The sequence below is a fragment of the Dendrobium catenatum genome, unplaced genomic scaffold (genome assembly GCF_001605985.2).
Source record: "Dendrobium catenatum unplaced genomic scaffold, ASM160598v2 fragScaff_scaffold_672, whole genome shotgun sequence".
NCBI lineage: Eukaryota > Viridiplantae > Streptophyta > Magnoliopsida > Asparagales > Orchidaceae > Dendrobium > Dendrobium catenatum.
Window position 1 is genome coordinate 49,206 of NW_021319134.1, and position 20,261 is coordinate 69,466.

General features: G+C 33.1%; 1 protein-coding gene across 1 annotated transcript; it reads right to left on the minus strand.

Moving 5' to 3' along the window:
• Positions 1-11,641: 11,641 nt before the first annotated feature.
• Positions 11,642-16,494, minus strand: LOC110100950 (dihydrodipicolinate reductase-like protein CRR1, chloroplastic). Its single transcript, XM_020828677.2, has 7 exons — positions 16,196-16,494; positions 15,955-16,077; positions 15,791-15,865; positions 13,487-13,556; positions 13,296-13,387; positions 13,050-13,166; positions 11,642-12,140 (listed from the first exon to the last, which is right to left on the minus strand). The coding sequence occupies exons 1-7, from the start codon at positions 16,301-16,303 to the stop codon at positions 12,108-12,110; spliced, it is 618 nt and encodes a 205-aa protein (XP_020684336.1). The 5' UTR covers positions 16,304-16,494; the 3' UTR covers positions 11,642-12,107.
• Positions 16,495-20,261: the final 3,767 nt, after the last annotated feature.

Consider the following 20,261-nt stretch of genomic DNA (forward strand, 5'->3'; position numbering starts at 1 on the left):
AAAAAATTTTTTTTGAGGGGGGGCACTCAAGTCAATGGGGGTCTGCCCATGTAGACAAAGGAATGTTAGAATAAATAAGAATACTAGAATGGAATGTTGCATGTCTATACATATGATGTTTAATCTTCTAGGTTCTTTAGAGATAGAATCAATATAGGAATGTCATAAACCTCTCTTTTGCATCCATAAAGCTCGATAGAGATTTAGAGATGTGTATGCTCTGATCAATATAACAAAAGTCTTATTAAGAAAACTTTGGTAATTTGCATTCATTAGTCCAAATACTTTTAATATATGGTATCTTATATTTTCTCTTGTAATCCTCTATAGTGACATACAGAAATCAATCCTTATTTTCTTTGGTAGGATAAACATTATAGTTGAAGTAGACATTACTATTTTACTTGTATATTAACAGAATAATTTATCATGGGATTGAAACTCTCTTAACCACTTTATTACTTGATGAATAAGTGCATTTATATTTCTAGTGGGTATTGCATATCAAATAAAATATAGGCATATATTAGCCAAGAGCATAAATCTAATTCATGTGTGCAATGCATCACACAGCCGCATCAATTATTCAAGTTATTTTCAATGTGTATTGATGACTTCATTAATTATTTATAATTCTACTTGATGGATATGATCACCATAGGAGTGAAATGTAACACCTGTTGAATCCATGTATGATTGCACCTATTCTGACCCAACTTGATAAATATAATTTACTAAATTTATATGATTGAACCCTTTTACATGTGTTTAAGAATATTTTCTATGTATATGAGTGTCTAAATATAGTCTAACTTGTTATATGTTATAAATATATAGTTATGGACATTTATGTATTTTTTGGGTGAATTTTCTCCATGTAAATAAAAAAATATATTGGGGTTTTGAAAAATTAGAAAATAATTTCATCCCAAAAAATAAAGCTATAAAAAGCTTCAAAATAGTGTTTTGAATAATCCCTAGTAATATGAAAATTTTGCTCAGTATATGGTTCTGTTGCCTACCATTAAAGCATTCAGTGAAATTCTAAACTTATTTTATTACCATTTATTTTGCTACAATGCAATGATATATATACTTAACTACTTGAATTGTGTGATTCAAAGGAGATATGATATATGGCGGAAGTTTTGTTATGACATTAAGTGCACAAGGAGTCATATGGGTCTAAAAATTTGAATATTTGATATGAGCTAGACATTGGGAGTTATAATGGCCTGTTTTTTGATATGTTAGTATGGGAGTCATTAGAAGCTATTTTCTAATGGGAGGTACAAGGACCGAAGGAAATCTAGTACTTTGTGCTCTGGTATAGAAGTACTTGCTTATTTACTTCCAGTACACAATCTACTTTATTTCAAATATCTCCAATTAATATTATGCTCGATCTATTAAATTTCTTATGAATTCGTTTTTAATAATGTTAAATGCATAATAAAATGAATTATCTGAAAATTTAGAATAGTGGGTGCGATATATTAAGTTTTGTTGGCTCACACCAGGGGTTATACCCTTGCTAAAGCAACATTTTTTTTGCACAACGCCCTGATGCTGCATACTTGAGTGCCCCAGCCCTGTATACCCGAACAACTCGACATCATGTTCTTGGCAACATCGGTGCTGCAAAGTTTACGGGGAAAAATGACAAAGAGCTTAGTGTTGCAGCGATGCTCTAAATTAGGAGCCACAACGTTGTCAGATGGATCAATGATAGATGTTTGAGCGCTGCGGCGCTGTAAATTAGTATTGTAGCGCTTTGAGATGGATTTTAGAGTTTTCATTCTCATTTTCTTAAGGGTGGCGTTCCTTGGTGTTATTTCCTTGATGTTCTCTTTTGTTTTGTGTATGAGAATGGTGTAAGGGAGGAGATCGAGAAGCAAGGAGAGAACTTGAGAGAAGAGAGATATGCAATTTATCCAAATTTTCGTATTTGATTTCTTGGTGTGGTGTGGCTTCATGATTTTTTTCCCGATTTTGAATTTTTTCATGTTAAATCATGGTGTCCTCTTATTTCCGTTGCTTTCTATTTTTTGTGTTGTGTTTGTTATATGGTTTACTTCCACCCCCAACAATTAGAAGTTCTGTGATCTATTTAAATTAATAAAACAATTCTGATTAGTCGCCCAAAACTTAGATCATAGGTTAGTCTATCCCAATTCAACACTATATTACATGTATGTCTCTGGGTCATTTCGGGTTAGATTGTGACATGAAATATCTCTTAAGTCAGTGAAGAGTACAAAGGTATAGAACAAAGACATCTAAAATTTAATGAGCTTTTGAAGATAAAATTTAAAAGTACTCTCTCTCACTTGTGAATCCTAAAAATATGAGAGGAGTCTTTAATAATTTATGTATGTTAGTCATTGGATGAGTTTTTGTTAAATTTTGAAATTATTCTTACAGATGACACAAACATATTATATACTAGAATATTCATGATAGTAGACAAAAATTTTGACATCTTAACTTTCTATGAATATCCATCCCACGTGACTATAAAAAAGAGTTTCATATGATACAAAATTATGGAACTGATTAGTTCGACTATAAATTTAATAAAATAAAATTTATGATAATTCTAAATTTAATCTTAAATGTTTTCATTCTAATATATCTCGAGATTTGTGCTTTGATCAAGTGGATTTTCTAATGTCATATCATTTATTAAGTTCATTATGAGGGATGTCCCTTCATACCCTTGTTTATACCCAAAATGGGTATACAAAATTAACTTGAAATTTATTATATTTATGTGACCCAATAAAAACATGGAGTATCAAATTAAAATTGACCTAAAATTATTTTTTTATAATTTTATTTAGAGTGTGAAAAATATTATTATTTCAAAGCTTTAATATTCAATTGAACTAAAAAATCTTCTAAGAATTGACTTGAATTCAAAGCTTTAATATTCAATTCGAATTTACGTGGCCCCGTATTGGAATTTTCCAATGAGAGAGCTTTGAAAGTATAATGACCTTACAGAGCAGGCATGCGATGGCAAAATCATTATTTTCAAATGAAATGAGAAGAACAGCGAGGCCTGGTGGACTTTGTGACCTTTGGATTTTAGTAAATTTCTTCGTATTATATTTTTTTTATTATAGTTTAAAAAGTTTATGATTATAGAAATATTTTAATGTCTTAATTTAATATGAAAATATATCACATATAGATAAAAAATATCATATGAAAAGTCCATGGTGATGAATATATGATAAATTCGAAATTATTGTTGATGACATGTATTAGTCCTATTGGCGAAGTTGTGCAATGATGCTTTTGGAGAGAATATATGATAAAGTCCATGGGCATATATGTTGGAGACGATGATACGTGCTAACCTTCTAAACAATGGAGTGTGTCGACATTGTTGACAATGATAGGCAATGAAGTTGATAGCGCCAATATTTGTGTCAACATTGTGCATCGGTCTTATACGTGATGACGTGCATCGAAGTTGTTGACGACAATGAGCACTGAAGTTGGTTGGTATTAATGGTATGTATTGATCTTATAAGTAATGACGTGCATCGACATTATTGCTGACAATATGTGATGAAGTCAACAAGTATAGCATTTGTGTTGATGGTGTGTATAAATTTTAATGGCAATAATGACATGTTATGGGTGTCAAAAAATGACCCGACCTGCTAACCCGACCTAAACCCAACTCGAAAAATCCGGGTTCGGGTTGACACATTTAATAAATGGGTTGGGTTCAAGTATGTAATTACGATTTGTTTATTAAATGGGAGAGGTTTGGGTTAACCCGCCAACTAGATTCAAAATAACCTGTTTAAGTTCTTTTTTAATTTTTTTTTATTTGTTGGTATGATTATCTTATTTTTTTAATAATTAATATAAACTCTATTATTTATATATATAATCAGAACGGTTTATTGGGTAGGGTTCGGGCCTGTATTTTTGACCCGTTTATTAAATGAGTCAGGTTTTATATCGGGCAATTTCAGGTCAAACGAAACCCAACATATTGACCCATTTTAACATCCCTATGGTATACATTGACACTATTATCGATAAAAGGAAAAAAATTCAACATTCATTGACCTTTTATTTTGATGATTTACATCCACCTTATAAGTGATGATGTGTATTTATATAGTTGTAGATAAAATGCCATGAAGTTGGCATTTGTGTCAATAGCGATCATCCTTATGGGTAATGTGCGTTGACATTTATGATGATGGAAATCAATGAAGTTAGCAGGTGCCTACGTTTTATGTCGATAATGTGTATCAAACTTATAGGCAATGATACATAAAGCTAAGTCGAGAAGAGATGGTAGTTGGATGATTATGGTCAGGTGATGGTGGTTAGATGGTGATGGTTGAGCAATAGTAGTCCGGACTCGGATGATAATGGTGGTCAAGTGATGAAAGTTGGGAGAAAATGTCAGAAAATGTGAAACCTCTTAAGTAAAAGAAAGCTATGCTCTTAACATTGAGGTGCCTTTTGGTGTAATGGCTAAAATTTTCGTAAGAAACTCCACAGTTAAATGTGCTCATCCCATAACAATTCTGGGCTGGGTGACCTACTGGAAAGTTACACCAACATGGCAAAACTGTGATGCTCTTAAGCCAAAGTAGACACTATCTCGATAATTAAGAGTTTGGGTTGTTACAGAAAATGACGATAAAGTGATGACATATAGATAACGGTGAGCAGGTGACAGTGGTTGTTTGCAACAATCATCAATGTTAAGTATCATGTAGAGCTTTAGACGGCATCAAATCTCAAGCTCTCTTTAATTTCAAGCATGATACAAGATCCCAAACTCCCCCTTTTCATGTAAAGAATGGATTATTTTATAGTTTTTTTAAGTGGTACCTAATAATTTTAGACTAACCCAAAACACTTTATCAAACTTTCGATATTGTTTACCTTGATCATATATCGTAATTTCAACTTTTAAGTGCCTTAATAACCTAAGAATTGAGTGACTTGAGCTAACTGTATTGCTTTCATCGAAATGTTTTGTTTGACTTTGAGTTTGCTTAAATAAGTGTTTGAATATTCCATATTTTGATTTCAAAAATTTCTATTTCAAATATTGCATTAGGATTCAACCTTAATCAGATGGATTTTTTTTTTTTTTTTGTGATGTATCATTTTCCCCATATTTTCTGACATCACGGAAAATATATTAAGGCTTGAAAGTTCACTAAACAAAATTATAATTTTAGAAAATTTATACAGAATGATCAATCATAGAATGCCAAACTAGACCTTCCAATGGGGCCGTAAACTAAATAAAACTTTTTAATCTTGATTCTAGCCTTCCTTGAAGTTTACATGTTAATTAGAGCAAAAGTTATTGAACCCTTTGGCTCTAAATACAGTAAATAGTTCAAATTAGTTTGAAATGAGTTTTAGAGGCACTGCTGTACTATGGAAGTGCCAATTTGAGTATAAAATATTGAAACTGGTGCTAGAGAATCTAAATATTTAGAAAAAGGCATGTTTGGACCTCAAATCAAGCGTGAATTGGCTAGGTCAGTCGGCCAACCTCTATTGTTATCTTCGTATGAGGTACATGGTTATGCGTTCGCTTGGGTGCATTAATGTACGCAATTTTTTCTTAAATGTTTATATGAAATGTTTTACATTAAAGTTTTATTTCTTTTGAATAGGTTGAATTTGAGATATTTGACCTCAATCCATTTGAGAGAGCTATAGTCTTCCCCTTAAAAAAATTTTAATCTATTTGATGCTTCGATTTTCTCCTTTATATGAGTTAAATTATCCTTAAAATTTAGTTTAGCATCTATAAGAGATGATATTTGATGCAATGACATGTCTTTGGCATGATGATGCGGAGATGATGATGAAGAGAGACCTAGGGGTGTCAATTCGGGTCAGCGGGTCGGGTTCGGGTCGAACCCGGAACTAACCCGGCACTGTTCGGGTCAACCCGAACCCGACCCGTTTTTAAAAACGAGTCAGATTTCTAGACCCGAACCCAACCTGATTTGGGTCCGGGTCAACCCGACACGAATGACCCGAATTTGAGCTAAAATTGCTAATTTTTGGGTCAAAATCGGATCAATATTCGATTTTCGAGTCAAAATCGGGTTAAAAACGGGTCAATCTCGGGTTTTCGGGTCAAATATGAGTTTTCATGTCACTTTCGGGTCAATTTCGATTTGCTGGGTCAACCCGACCCGTTTCGGGTTCGGGTTGACCCGAACCCGGATTTTTCCGTGTCGGGTTCGGGTCGGGTTTCGAGTCGTGTCAAAAATTGACACCCCTAGCGAGACCTCTCAAAAATCTTAAAAAAAAAAAATTATGCATATATATTTTCCTATTTTTGAATATGTTTCTTGTTTATTTATGTACTACATAGAATCTTAGTATATATTTTTTAGATGATCATGCATAAGTGCATGCCTTTCCTAAAGATTTTCATCATAAAATTAGATCATTTTGATTTTTAGAAGACATTAAATAGCTAATGTTGTGCGAGACTTAAAATTGCAAGATGCTTGATAAGGCTTTAAGCTATTAGTCCCAACATTACCAAAGTGCTAATGTCATGTAAGGATTAAAACAACAAACACCAATAATGACTCAATAGTATCCAATAATACCTTAAATTATTTACACTTTATAATCGATCTAATAGATCATTGATCCAGGAATATCATTATAGAAATCAAAACCCTCCTCAGTAGTCTATCATCATGAGTAGGGCTATCAAAACCGGATCACGGGTCCAACCCGAAATTGACCCGACATTGTTCAACCCGATCCGTTTTTGCAAACGGGTCGGTTTTCCGAACCCGAACCCGACCCACTTCGGATTTGGGTCAACCTGAACCCGACCCAATTCGGGTATATTTTATTAATTTTTTATTTAATTCAATTTATTTAAATCTAAATCAAATTAAGGTAAGATTTACTTCAATTAATTTAAAATAAATCAAGATTAATTTAATTTGGGCAATAATGTTTATAATTTTTTGAAATATTATTTACTTATTTCATAAAAATCCATTAAAACTCTCATAAATTAATTAAAAACAGGTCATTTGTAAAATCGGGTCAGGTTCGGGTTGTTGGCTTATAAATCAATAATTGCTTGATACGCCAATACACTAGCCTCTCCTTATGCTTAGTTGCTAATCCAATAGGTTGTCGATCTAAGAAGGCTTAAAAGTAATCCCAAACACCTTGCATAGCTTAAAATTGCTGAATCTCATGTATAATTGTATACTACATCTTATATAGCTCATAAACTGGATAGGACCTAACAAAATGGTTAATACTAACATGCAAGATATCTTGATTTCTAGAAGTTTTTTTCCATGTAACTTTTAGTATATTATAAATATAATTATTTTGCACATCTTGACATGATCATATTGATATTTCATAGAATATTTTTATAGTTGATGCATACCCCTCGAAAAAAAATAAGATAAAGATGTATACACAATTAATATATAATTAATGCATGAAGATATGACAAAATGATATACATGCATGTTAAATTTACCTGGCATACCATAAACAGTGGCCGAACATGCATAGTTGACATGACATTTGTGATTTAAATGGTATAAATTAATTGGCTACAATATATATATATATATATATATATATACACACACACACACACTAATTCACATAGTTGTCATGAACAGTTGTTGTGAAATATGTGTTTGCAAAAAAAGCTAACTACTAAATATGATTGAATGAGACTGATTTAGGTTCGCAGAGATATAATATGATACTCTGGCAGGAGGGTAGGTTAACAATCTTTCCTTAAAATAAATATGATACGATGGGAGGCGTTATAGAGAGTGATGATTGCTACGTGAAGCCAAATGACTATGAATGAGACTGATACGATTGATATTGTATAATAGGTTATACTATACAACCATATGACAAATGTGATATGATTGTCCATAATCCAGACTTGCTATTGACACATAAATTTCTGATGTATATATATGATACTACTTCTAACACAACATGAGCTGACTTAATTCTAATGCCGCCTAAACTAATAAATTGATATAAAGAGCATTCCTTATAACGATGCATGATTTCTACATTCATTCTATTATGCATATAATTGACACACCAATATGAAGATTTCACATAATACATGACACTACTATGCATGATAATAATATAATGCCCATAATGACACATGATCATTCTAATAACTATGTTATGTAGATTACAATTATAAATACAAAATACTATCAAATGATTATTGGTTTTCATATATAATAATGATTCTAATATGATATGATCTATAATATTGATACATAAAAGGTAATGATGCATATGAGTATAATAGTATGCATGGCATTGATATATAGGAACATAACATCTATAGTTGATGTATATGATGATTCATCAGAATACATAATGATATGAGTGATATACTTATATCTTAATTGATATAATGATACATACAACATATATACATTGATATACAACTATATATGATTATAAAAAATGATCATTACAATAGGCATGAACACATGATTCTAACTTGATAAATTGACCATACTTGCATACATATGATGTAGGAATATTTTTAAGCATAGAATAATTTTGATTCAGCATAGATTGTGATTTCATTGATACCAGCATGCATATTGATTTCGTTTCTTGCATTGAATACAAGTGTAGGTTACATGTGATATGTTGAGCTGTACAGTTATTCTATTGTTTACATATTTCAAGAAGAAAAAAAGGACAAGTGAAATAGTTAGAGAGAGAGAGAGAGAAGATTGTTGCTGCAAAGGTACTCTTTTACAACAATAAAGATAGATTCTTTTGTAATCATGTGATTTGATGTATTTTATTAAGAGATGAACAACGTATCATGATTATTGTAATACATACTTTGTGTTGAGAATGACTCTAAATGTTTATATTTTGGATTATCGTTAAATTTTGTATATAAATGAATTTTAGTGGCTCTGTATTTAAATGAAACGAAAAAAGAAATTTTGTCGAATAAAAGATTTTGGGAAATTGATCGAACTCGTATCCAACTTAGTGCAACCCATGAGAGTATATGGGTTATATCAAGCCGAGTCGTGATATCTTGATTGATGCCCATGGGCTTAACTTTACTGAGGCTTATATTGTCAACTTGGATAACACCTTTATCCCATCCCATGAACAATCTTTTCTTGGGATATTATTTGATAACTAAAATCAACAATAACATACGCTCTACCCCATCTTTTGTATGATTTGCTTTTGTTTACTAGGACTTTATCAATCACTTAGTGAAGTCATTCTCCCCACCAACAACTACGCTCCACCATCAATATCTTCCACCCAATGCTTGAATCCCTAGTTGGATTCATCAACACATTCTCACATTAACTTTGAAACCATCGACTTCTACTTATAAAGTGTTTTGATTCACGCACTACAACATTCTCTCTATATGAAATTTTCTCATTCCACATGCTAAAGGAAATGAAGATTGGAAAAGTTTTTGTACCTCTTCCATTTTTGGGTGACACGAAAATGAGGCTTCTATGCTACCTAACTCCCACCAATGCAATAACCAAATAATCTTGGCTATCCTCCATTATAAGTACCCCTATACTTGACTTCGTCAAGGTTGCAAGTTTATCCTTGGTGACCATCCCTTGTGTAAGACCCTTTGAGAAGTCTAAACGGGAAGCTAAGAGTTTGTGTTAGCAATGACTATCTCTAGGGATCTTCAACCACCCTCAGACTTGTCAAATTTAACTTACTATAACAAGGCTGCAAGGAGTGTAGATGACTTGTGGTTAGTAACCTCATGAGAAAGGAAACACCTATACACATGCATATATCTTCAAGGTTAAGTGTTACCCTCATCTTCCAGTCATCATTAAGCATCAAACTTTGTGTCTCTTCTCTCTGGTTCATAATTTGTATTGCCTAGAGAAGGTTTGGTACCTTCTCTACCTCCACTACTAGGCTCTTCATAGGCCTTGTAACTTAATCCTAAGTATTAGGTCTCTACCCACTTAAATCATTAGGAAATCGCCATGAAAATACATCCTCTAGTTCGACTGCCACCTCCCAAGCTATCAATCAATGTCATACTAGACGATATTTGACAACAGTTGGCTTCCGATAGAGGTAAATGATCATTCCCAAGATAGATCACATCCCTCGTAGTAAGGTAACATGGTTAAGTACAAAAATGCTTGATGCCATCCTTATCGCCCTATTGACACACCCACTTGATAATTAGTGGGTATCGTTCACTGATGCTCACATCCACTAGCCATAGTTTATGCCCATCTGTATCCACTGACTTTGGCTTAGCGTTGCCCTGTGTTAATTAACAGGATTGATAATATAAAAGTTGTTAGCTTTTGGACCGTCGGTTTTAGACCCACTTGTATGCTCATCAGTTCTAAACTAATATCTTGGTCCACTAGAGAGTCACCAAAACCTTAACAAACAATAATTTGGCTAGCCACCCAACATTATGTAGACTCATTGGCTATTCATCGATGAATCCTTTAATCCGAGCCATCAGATATAAAATGCCCTAGCTTCAAGTACGTCTTTGTAAATCTTGGCCCTTGAATTTACACTGAAATTCAACAGTGCTTATTCAATGTGAAATCATGCATGCTTCATTTTGTGTGGATATAAATATAATACTTTGCTTCGATGCAATTTATTTATCTATTGCATTATTTTTATTGCTTGTATGTATTGCTAGGCTCTTACTAGGACATACATATCTTGCACACTTGTGCCCATAAAGCCAGCATCTCATAATCAAAATAAAGCCCGTTTAACAATGCCCATCGGATAAGAGAAATTTGGTTCTTACCACAAAAGCCTTCATCTGTTAAGTCTTCTCCAGAGTGTAATCATGGCATCCATCGAGTCTTGAGTAACCCGGCAGCCACTTCAAAGAGGCCGTTTGGCGGCGTAACTAATCTCTCGGCAGAAACTAGCGAGGCCAACCACCGGCATCAGGCCCACACGTGCTTTACCCCACTGAAGAGGCGAGGCCGTAATAGAGAGGATTCGAACCCGAGATGAGGATTACTTCTGTGTTTTGATACACATATCATCCCGTGGAATTATTTACTTCTTTTTCTTGCTTTTTGGTGGAACGCAATCATTGCTGAATGCTGAAATACATGCGTACAAGATAACTAACAACTTCAAACCTCGAAGAATGCATATTTATAGTTATCTTGACTCAATTCTGTTCCTTTGAACTTCCAATGATGAAACTTCCCAGAGAAATTACTTCTATAAACTTTAAGAAATGAAGCCTCTTCATTAGTTTTTCTCTGTTAACAAAGGCTGTAGTGATTTCTGGGACTTCCATTTCTTTTATGGCTATCAGTCTTTATTTTTAAGCATTCAACTGCTCTCATACCTTTCATCATCATCATCATCATCATCATCATAAACTAGTTTAAAATTTTGAACTGTGAAATCCCAATTTTTATATTTTAATAACCACAAAATAGATATAAAATTTTTGAGACTGACTGTAATAAAAAAATTAATCACTATATCCTAAAATTGCTCACCTAAAGTTTGAAGCTCCAAAAATAGTGAAATTATTTTGTGCGGACACAGTACGCGTCCAGATGCAAATCAGAGCGCGTCATGTTACCCAGGTGCTGTGTGTCGCGGGTGTGTACCCATTGTGTATCGGGTGACGTGGCGTGCTCTGATCTCCTCTGGATGGTACGGTGTCCACACAAAATAATTTCTCCCAAAAATAAGAAAAGCATTTTCACCTGTGACATTTTAGCCTTGAACGGAAATCTGTTGTGAGACAAATGTACGGGGAGTGAAAATTGGGCTCAACAAGGGGTACATAAACTCTGATTAAACTCAACAACTGAAAGCCCCATACAAGTAAATCAGAACAAATTTACTAGTTACTTATCTGATGCAACAATACAGTCAGGAAACAAGCAATGATCGTCATTAAGATTCTGAATCAGGCAGCTGCTGATTATCATCTTCAGTGCTGTAGTCGGTCTTTGCCCACTTCAAAATGGTGATATTAATAACGTTTTTTGGATTTTTGAAGTGATATTTGCTCGCTACAAGAACTTCTCCAAGCCATATATCAAGTTCTGCAAATTACTTATCATTAGAAGCTGTAATTAATGCATAAAATTAAGCCAAGCAATAATGGGAAAACGTGGGAAGTGTTGATCAGGTCTAAAACAAAATTAGCTTTTGCTTCTTGAAATTTGACTGAGCGAAAAAACTTAATATTTGTATTTTTGGGGGCTTTGAACGGTAAGTTTAAAGAATTAGCGGAGAATTATAAGAAACTTAATATTTGTATTTTTGGGGGCTTTGTTTTTCTCCTCACAAATATTAAGAGTAGTTTTTTTTTATATATAGTTATCATATTCTAAGAAAATGTTGGAGTAGCTCCAATGAAAAATAAGATTAGAGAGGGCTGCCTTAGATCGTTTGGTCACATAAAACAATAGCCTTCTGATGACCCGATTACGAGAGTAGATGTATTAAATTTGGCTTATGTTAAGAAAGGTAGAGGTAGACTTAAAAAAAGATTTGATTAAAAAATATTAAAATTACCTTTATTTATTGAATTTAAATGAGAATTTGACTCTTAACAAGACACAATGGAGAATAAAGATTCAAACCCCACTGGGATAAAGGTTTGTTTTTGTTGTTGTTATTGTATCATATTCTAATAAATATGTTATGAAAAATTCTTTCTTACCAAAGAAATTTAAAAAAAAAAACATCAAACTTATGATAGTCAAACAGAAATGTGACAATGATCTCTAAAATAAAATTATGAAAAAACTGTCCCAAATGCTCCTTTAGACTAGAACACCAAAAATCCTTTATGAAGTAATCTCTAAATTTATGCTTTAAAACTATTAGCTGCGTAAATGGATACTGCTAGAAACAAAGGCCATCGAAGTTGTTGAAAGGTGAAGAATTGCAATCTGTTGCATTGCTATTGCAATTTTAAGATTCAACTATGCAATGCTTAAACTTACAGATGGAGTAGGCCTGGATTCAACAATCTCCACATTACTGTAATGGAAAGAAGCTGAAATTGCAGCTTGCTGGAAGAGCACAGAACCAACAGAGAGTGTAAGAGCAACAAGACAACCCTGTCACATGATGCAAAGCAAATCAGAACAAAGAACTCTGTTAGTTTTGAAAGAGAGAAATGATTTTTTAGTAGCATTTTACAATCTTGGTGACTACACATTCCATATAAGTACATCACATAGCCTTACCATGCTTGCCTTTTCACAGAACGCAGATGGTGCTGAGACCATCTCTAGCTCAAGCTTAGGCACATGAACCATGCTTCTTAAGCCAAAAGCTGCTGCCCGTAGGAAGAAAAAAGTGAACCACGCAGGTTTCAACCTTTGGCTTGAAAAAAAGATTTTATAGACTCTTTATTGAAGAAAAAAGTAATGTAGACTTGCCTGCTTAACATTGTCAAAAACTGTAGAGGGTTCGGTAAAATCTACAACCTCACCTGTTGCCTTTGACTGCCAATTAATCACAAGCAAATGAAAGTCTAGGATAACATTAAGGGGCTGTTTGGTATCGGATTTCTGGTGGGATTTAAGTCGGATTTACGCTAAATCCAGCCAAACGGTTTTTGTGCGCGCGTTAAATCCCGGGATTCCGTAAATCCCGGATTTACGGATTTACGGCTTAAATCCCGGATTTACTAAATCCCTCGGTTCGGTGGATTTAAAGGGATTTAACATTAGAAGCGCGCGAAAGGGAGAAAGTTAACTTCACAGCCAGCGAGCTCCTGTTCTTGCTTTCGATCAAAATGTCGTAACTTCCGATCCGACAAGAATGGAAAGTCGTCGAAGGAGCGAAGTCGAACAGCCACGAAGGAGCCAAAGTAGCGACATGCGCAATATCTACACCTACTGCGAATCAACGAAGCCGAACAGCAACGACGAAAAGAAAAGATGAAAGGCAAAGCCTATGAGAGAGTTCTTGAGCGGAAGGCACAGACAGGAGAACAGACACGGAGACGAAAAGGAAGAGAAGAGATAATTCTGTATAGGACAATTTTTAGAACTAAGCATGATTAAAATCTTCATTACGGGATTAAGCATTATTTTATAAATTTTAAAACTAGGCATAATCGCCCGTCTAACGGACGACTTATATTTAACCTAAGTCGCCCGTTAGACAGGCGACTTTACTTGCAGCTTAAATCGCCGAATGAAACCGCGATTATGCCTACTTTTTATTTATTTTTTTAATTATGCTTATCTTCTTAATTAACTTCCTAATGATACTTATATTGAAAATTTGCCCTTATGTATATTGTTTCCAAAGAGATACAGAAAGAGTTTAAAATTTAAATAGAGTAAAACAGGTAAAGAAGTAAATACAGCGGGTACAGTTTAAGATAAGGTAGTCACTTGCTTACAGCCTAGACGCCTCAAAGTTATTATTGATTAACTTAAGTAATATAATTTAAACAAATAATAATTAAGTTAATTAATTAAATAACTAATAGTAGAATTAGTGCATAAATTATTTATCTAATTTAACTTAATTGATTAATTAATAATATAATTAGTAACTAAATATAATATAATTAGCTTATTTAATATTTTAACTCTCATTTTGGTCCATGTTAGTTTGTAATTTACTTTTTATTGAATTTTCGGTTATTTTATATGAATTAAAATTGGTTTTATTATGTTTTATGTAATGATCTTGATTTCATAAATATCTCATTTAAACTTAAATCCCTAACCGCCATAAATCCTGATATATGTTACCAAACAGTTTCTCAGGATTTAACAAGATTTAACATTTTGAATACCAAACAGTTTTTAGGATTTAACACATTTCGGATTTACTAAATCCGGATTTACAGGATTTATTAAATCCCACTAAAATTAAATCCCACTTGTTGCCAAACAGCCCCTAAGGGGTTTGATATCGGATTTACAGCGGGATTTAAGTCGGATTTACGCTAAATCCAGCCAAACGGTATTTTGCATGACTGTAAATCCGGCAACGACTTAAATCCTGGATTTACGCCCCAAATCCGTATAAATCAGGATAAATCCTAATCCGATTCTTCTGTGGATTTAACGGGATTTACAGTTGAGCGGCGCAGGTACTTGTCTACGCGCAGGTATCATCCCAACTCCGCGGATTTAACTGTTTGAAATGTTACAATATGTTGTCAAATAGTTTCTCAGGATTTAACATCTATCATACCAAACAATTTTCAAGATTTAACAGCCTCAGGATTTATTAAATCCGGATTTACAATATTTACTAAATCCTACTAAATTAAATCTAATTCAATGCCAAACATCCCCTAAGGAGGTTTTTGGTATAGGATTTGATTCAATTTTAGTAGGATTTACTAAATCATGTAAATCCTGATTTAGAAAATCCTAGCTCGTAAATCCTGAAAAATTTTTGGTATAACAAAATTTAAATCCTGTTAAATCCAGAGAAGTTGTTTGACAACACATCGCGACACGGCGCCACAACTGCAAGTCGTGTTAAATCCAAATAGGAATGGGATTAGGGTTTAGACGGATTTATCGGATTTATGTCGTAAATCCGTAAATCCTGGATTTACAGAGCAGGATTTATGGATTTGACGGATTTACAGTGGCGTGAATTGCATTTGGCTGGATTTACGCTAAATCCTACTAAAAATGACGAACAAATCCGATACCAAACACCCCCTAAGAAAACATTCAATTGCATCTCCTTAAGCTAATACCTGTGAAATCGACCCTAATACCATGGTCAGATCATTTAGAATTGGAACTTCCAATGGCTCATCCATACCACTCACCTATAAGGAATAGCTCAGAAACTTGCAGTAATGGTAGAAGAATACATGAGCAAGGCTTCAATCAAGATGGAAAGAAGAGCACAGAGAACCTTTCCTGCATCTTCTCCTATTAATAACTTGTCCACAGCTCCAGATATCTCCGTTCCTCTGGCTCTGGTTACAGCTGCAATGGCAGCCCTACCGATGTTCTTAGTCGCACTATTGATCACGACCTTCTTTCAACAAAATCTCCCAAAAGTAGCATGAAATACCACTAGTGGATTTCAGTACAAGCTTAAACCGCCAATTGGGCCTTATTTGACTAAGAGAGCTTTCAAGTTGTCGAAGCACCTTGATGTTGTTCTGAGGTGGCTGTTTTGAGCAAGAAATGGATGGATTGGTTCGTCGAATCCTCATCCTCAAGTTTGTAGGACGAAACTGGTTGCTTAAAGAAGCCATTATTGAACGCTTGCTGTGCAGTAGGTCAGTGAAGATAGGAATAGTAATGACTGAAGAGCTAAAGGCTCAGGCCTGCAACTCCCCCTAACCTCTCTTTCTCTCACTCTCCCTTTGTCTCTCTCTCACATTAAATTAATTAGTGATGGAACGGCCTTATCTTCTAGCAATTATTAGGTGCGGACACCTAATTAAGAGATGCGTCCGGATTACTGGATACACTGCGTACGCTTTGCTTATACTCAGCATATGTTCTGCTTACACTCTACGTATTTGTAAATACACTGTAAATAAACAGCAAACCTTCACAAATAAATATTTACTGCTTATTTACTTCATATTTACAAAAACGTATTATATATACAGTAAATAAGCAGAGTGTAGGCAGAGCTTAAACATAAAATATACAGTATTCGAATGCATCTCTGCATGCGGTGTCCACACCTAATAATTGCTCAAAAGAGATTGGTGCGTCGGCACGTGACTGGATGGCTTAAGTTTTGATGCAGTCGGTTCCAGCTTTTGGTCTGGTGCAATTCTTCCAACTAAAAAAGCCTTCTTTGATCATATATTGTTGATTTATTGGGTATTCTTTTCTTAAAGAAATTAATACTGTTCTTTTTTCTAGCACATTCGATGCATTTGAGGGAGTTAATACTACTCTCTTCTTTTTTACATTTCAATTATATCACCGACAAAATCACATATATTTTACTTATTTTTGTAAATATAGCCATGTAGGCCGTTTTCTTGATTTATATATATACCAAATTATGTTATGAGAAGTAGAGATTGTACTACAAAAAAGAGGCACAATATTTAAACTAATCCATGAAATCTTGGATTTAGTAAATCTGAGATCCAAGTGTGTAAAGCCACTCGTCATGGACAACTAGCAAATCGTAGCCGAAAGGTCTGGGGTAAGATCTTTGATTGAAGATCCATACTACCTTCATCATTCTGATAACCTCATTATCTCATTGGTTTTACAAATTTTGATTAGGGATAACTAAGCATCTTGGAGTAGAGCCATGGTAATTATTTTATATGCTAAAAATAAGTTTGGGTTCATAGAGGACACTTTAAAGAAACTTGTAGGACTGACTCCAACCTCATGTGTTCTTTGATAAGAAATAATAATGTTATCATTTTTTGGATTCTCAATTTGGCATCCAAGAAAATTTCAACAAGTATTATATTATGCCTTAGACGTGTGGAAGGAACTTAAAGATGGGTTTCAGCAGATTAATGGCCCCAAGATTTTCTAAGTATGACATGAATTGATTAACCTAAAACAAGAACATAATTCTTTCAGCGTTTACTTCACTAAACTCAAAATAATTTGGGAAGAATCGCACAACTTTAGACATATATACACTTATGGTATGTGTTTTTAAAGGGGAATAGAGCAGCTCACTTATAATTATCAAAATGAGTACACCATATCATTCCTCAAGAGATTTAATGAATATGTCACAAAAATAAGAGTGCAAATCCTTTTAATGGATCCTCTCCCCCTGATTAATAAGGTTTTTTATTTGATATCTCAAGAAGAAAACCAACATAGTATTTCCCAAATTAATCTTTTCATACCCCAAATGAAGAGAAGGGTAAAGTATTTGTTGTAAAAACTTCAAATGGCATCAAAGCAAACAACCACAATTATGCTAACAATAATAAATCTGGAGCTACGGACTTTGATCCCTTCTACATTAAAGGGTCTAAGAAGATAACCATTATGTATATTCTGCAATATCCACTGTCACATAAGGAAACGATGTTACAAGATATATGGATATCCACATGGTTATCACAATCGAATGTCTGATGCATCCAAAGAGGCAATACAAACAATTAATCATATTTCAATAAAAGAATTTTATGACCCTCGCTGTGATCTAAAGTTCTTCAAATCATTAAACAATGACTAATAGTTACTAGCAATGATTTCCAACAACATGAGCACCACCATACCAGGTATTGAGACAAACACACAAAATGAACTTTACTTTTTACCAAAGATGTCATCTACAAAATTTTATGTACAATAATACATCTTAATTGAAAGGTCCATAATCTCATGAAAATTAGAGAAAATTAGAGAAGAGAGTACGATAAGAGATTAGCCGAGATAAGTATTCATCTGTATAATATTCATATTCATCATATACAATGTTGTAAAATCATATGAAGGGATTATATGTAAGTTAAAATAAAATTTACATTCTATATTCCCATGATAGGTACAATTACAAATTAGTTTAATCCATTTCATCATATTCATCATTATAAAAATCATCTAGTTATATAGCATAAGTGTATGCAGGTTATGCACTTTTATATTAAGGATAATGCAAAGGCATACCAAAAATGATGAATCATAGCCACTAGATTAGGAGGGTTTAAAAATAGAGCATCAAAGTTAATATTTAGATCAAAAAGAATTTAATCAAAGGAGTTAGGGGAAAACTAATACTCATATAAAAATAAATGACATTTATCAATGATTTAATTAATGGATATGTGTTAAATTTGTCAAGGATCTAAGGCCATGAAAAATATGTGAATCTCAATAACGGTGAAACAATAACAAACAAACAATTATAAATAGATTAAGTTTCTCATGTTTGATATTAGTAGTATGTATCTTACTAGGTTCTTAAATACCAACTAAAGACTTGAATAACACAATAAGTATGTAAATCTCGATTGGGGGTAGATTCCTTATGAAGGGTGGCTAAGATATATTGGGTCCAATCTTATTATCATGACTTTGCAAGATAATAAGGGAATACAAGTCATAATTAGTAGGGGTGTCCAAAGTAATGGATTAATTATGGGTGATTGGACATGTCTCTAAATTTTGAGGACCTTATCAAGATCAATTGTTGTGAACTTAGATTAGCATTAATCTTTTATGGGTTAGCCTATTTTTTTTTTTTTTTTTTTGCTAGTTTTTAATAGGAACTTTAATTATTTTTTTATTATGATTGACAATATAAGTATTTTTCTTATCATAATGAACTACATCTAGGTTATATAAGCAGTCTTCCTAAGAGAATACATGATAAATCAAACAAGATGAAATACATCAATTTTTAGCTTGATAATTGCCTAAGTTTATGTGGATTAACATCTAGTGATCACATATAGGGAGATATTATTTAACCAATTAATATGAAAATGATTAGGATATATCTCTGGTTGAAGGGTTTTCTTAACTAATGCATATGCAAATATGATATTCATTAAATAATAATTATTAATAATAAATATATACCTTATATCATTGTATATGATAAACATATGAAAATATTTTCCTTCAACAATCATCATGATCAAAATTTACAATAAAAATGCATTATATGATAACCAAAATGGAGAAGGTGTATTCATTATCTGAATTGGGGCATGAATCTATCTGCACCTAGTGGCAGAGCCACGATATTTTTTTTGTAGGGGCATAAATTTTCAATTTTAAGATTACCCTCAACCTTTTTCATCTCAGCTTTGACCTGATATTAATAGTTTAAAAAAAAAATTAGTAGAAAATTTTTTTATAAGAAGATAAATTATAGAATAAAAAAATTACAATTAAAAGCACATTATGTTCATATTATTATTACATACCACTTATTATTTTCCTCTTTGAGTTTTTATATCTTGAAATAGTTGTTTAATCATTTCATTATAAATGCTATAAATATTTTTTTCCTCTTTGAATCTTCATATATATTTTGAAATCATTCTTTAATCATTTAATTATCAATGCTATAAAATATATCTTTTTCAATGTGATTATTTGAGCATGTCCTATGTGGAAAGCGGAGTGATGGTTGAAATTAAGCACATATATATTTTCTTCATAAAGGGGTACTCTGTTGCTTTGTTTTCTTGTAAATTATATTGTTTAAGATGATTATGATCATGATGCTCCATTCATCTTGAATTCATGCTCTTT

Bases quoted from the DNA above. Each gene is read 5' to 3' on its own strand.
- LOC110100950 (XM_020828677.2), bottom strand. From the start codon at position 16,303: ATGGCTTCTTTAAGCAACCAGTTTCGTCCTACAAACTTGAGGATGAGG. The intron at 13,557-15,790 runs GTATTAGCTTAA...ATTAATTGGCAG, and splicing joins TATTAGGGTCGATTTCACAG to TCAAAGGCAACAGGTGAGGT. The intron at 13,167-13,295 runs GTAAGGCTATGT...ATCATGTGACAG, and splicing joins TCTGTGAAAAGGCAAGCATG to GGTTGTCTTGTTGCTCTTAC.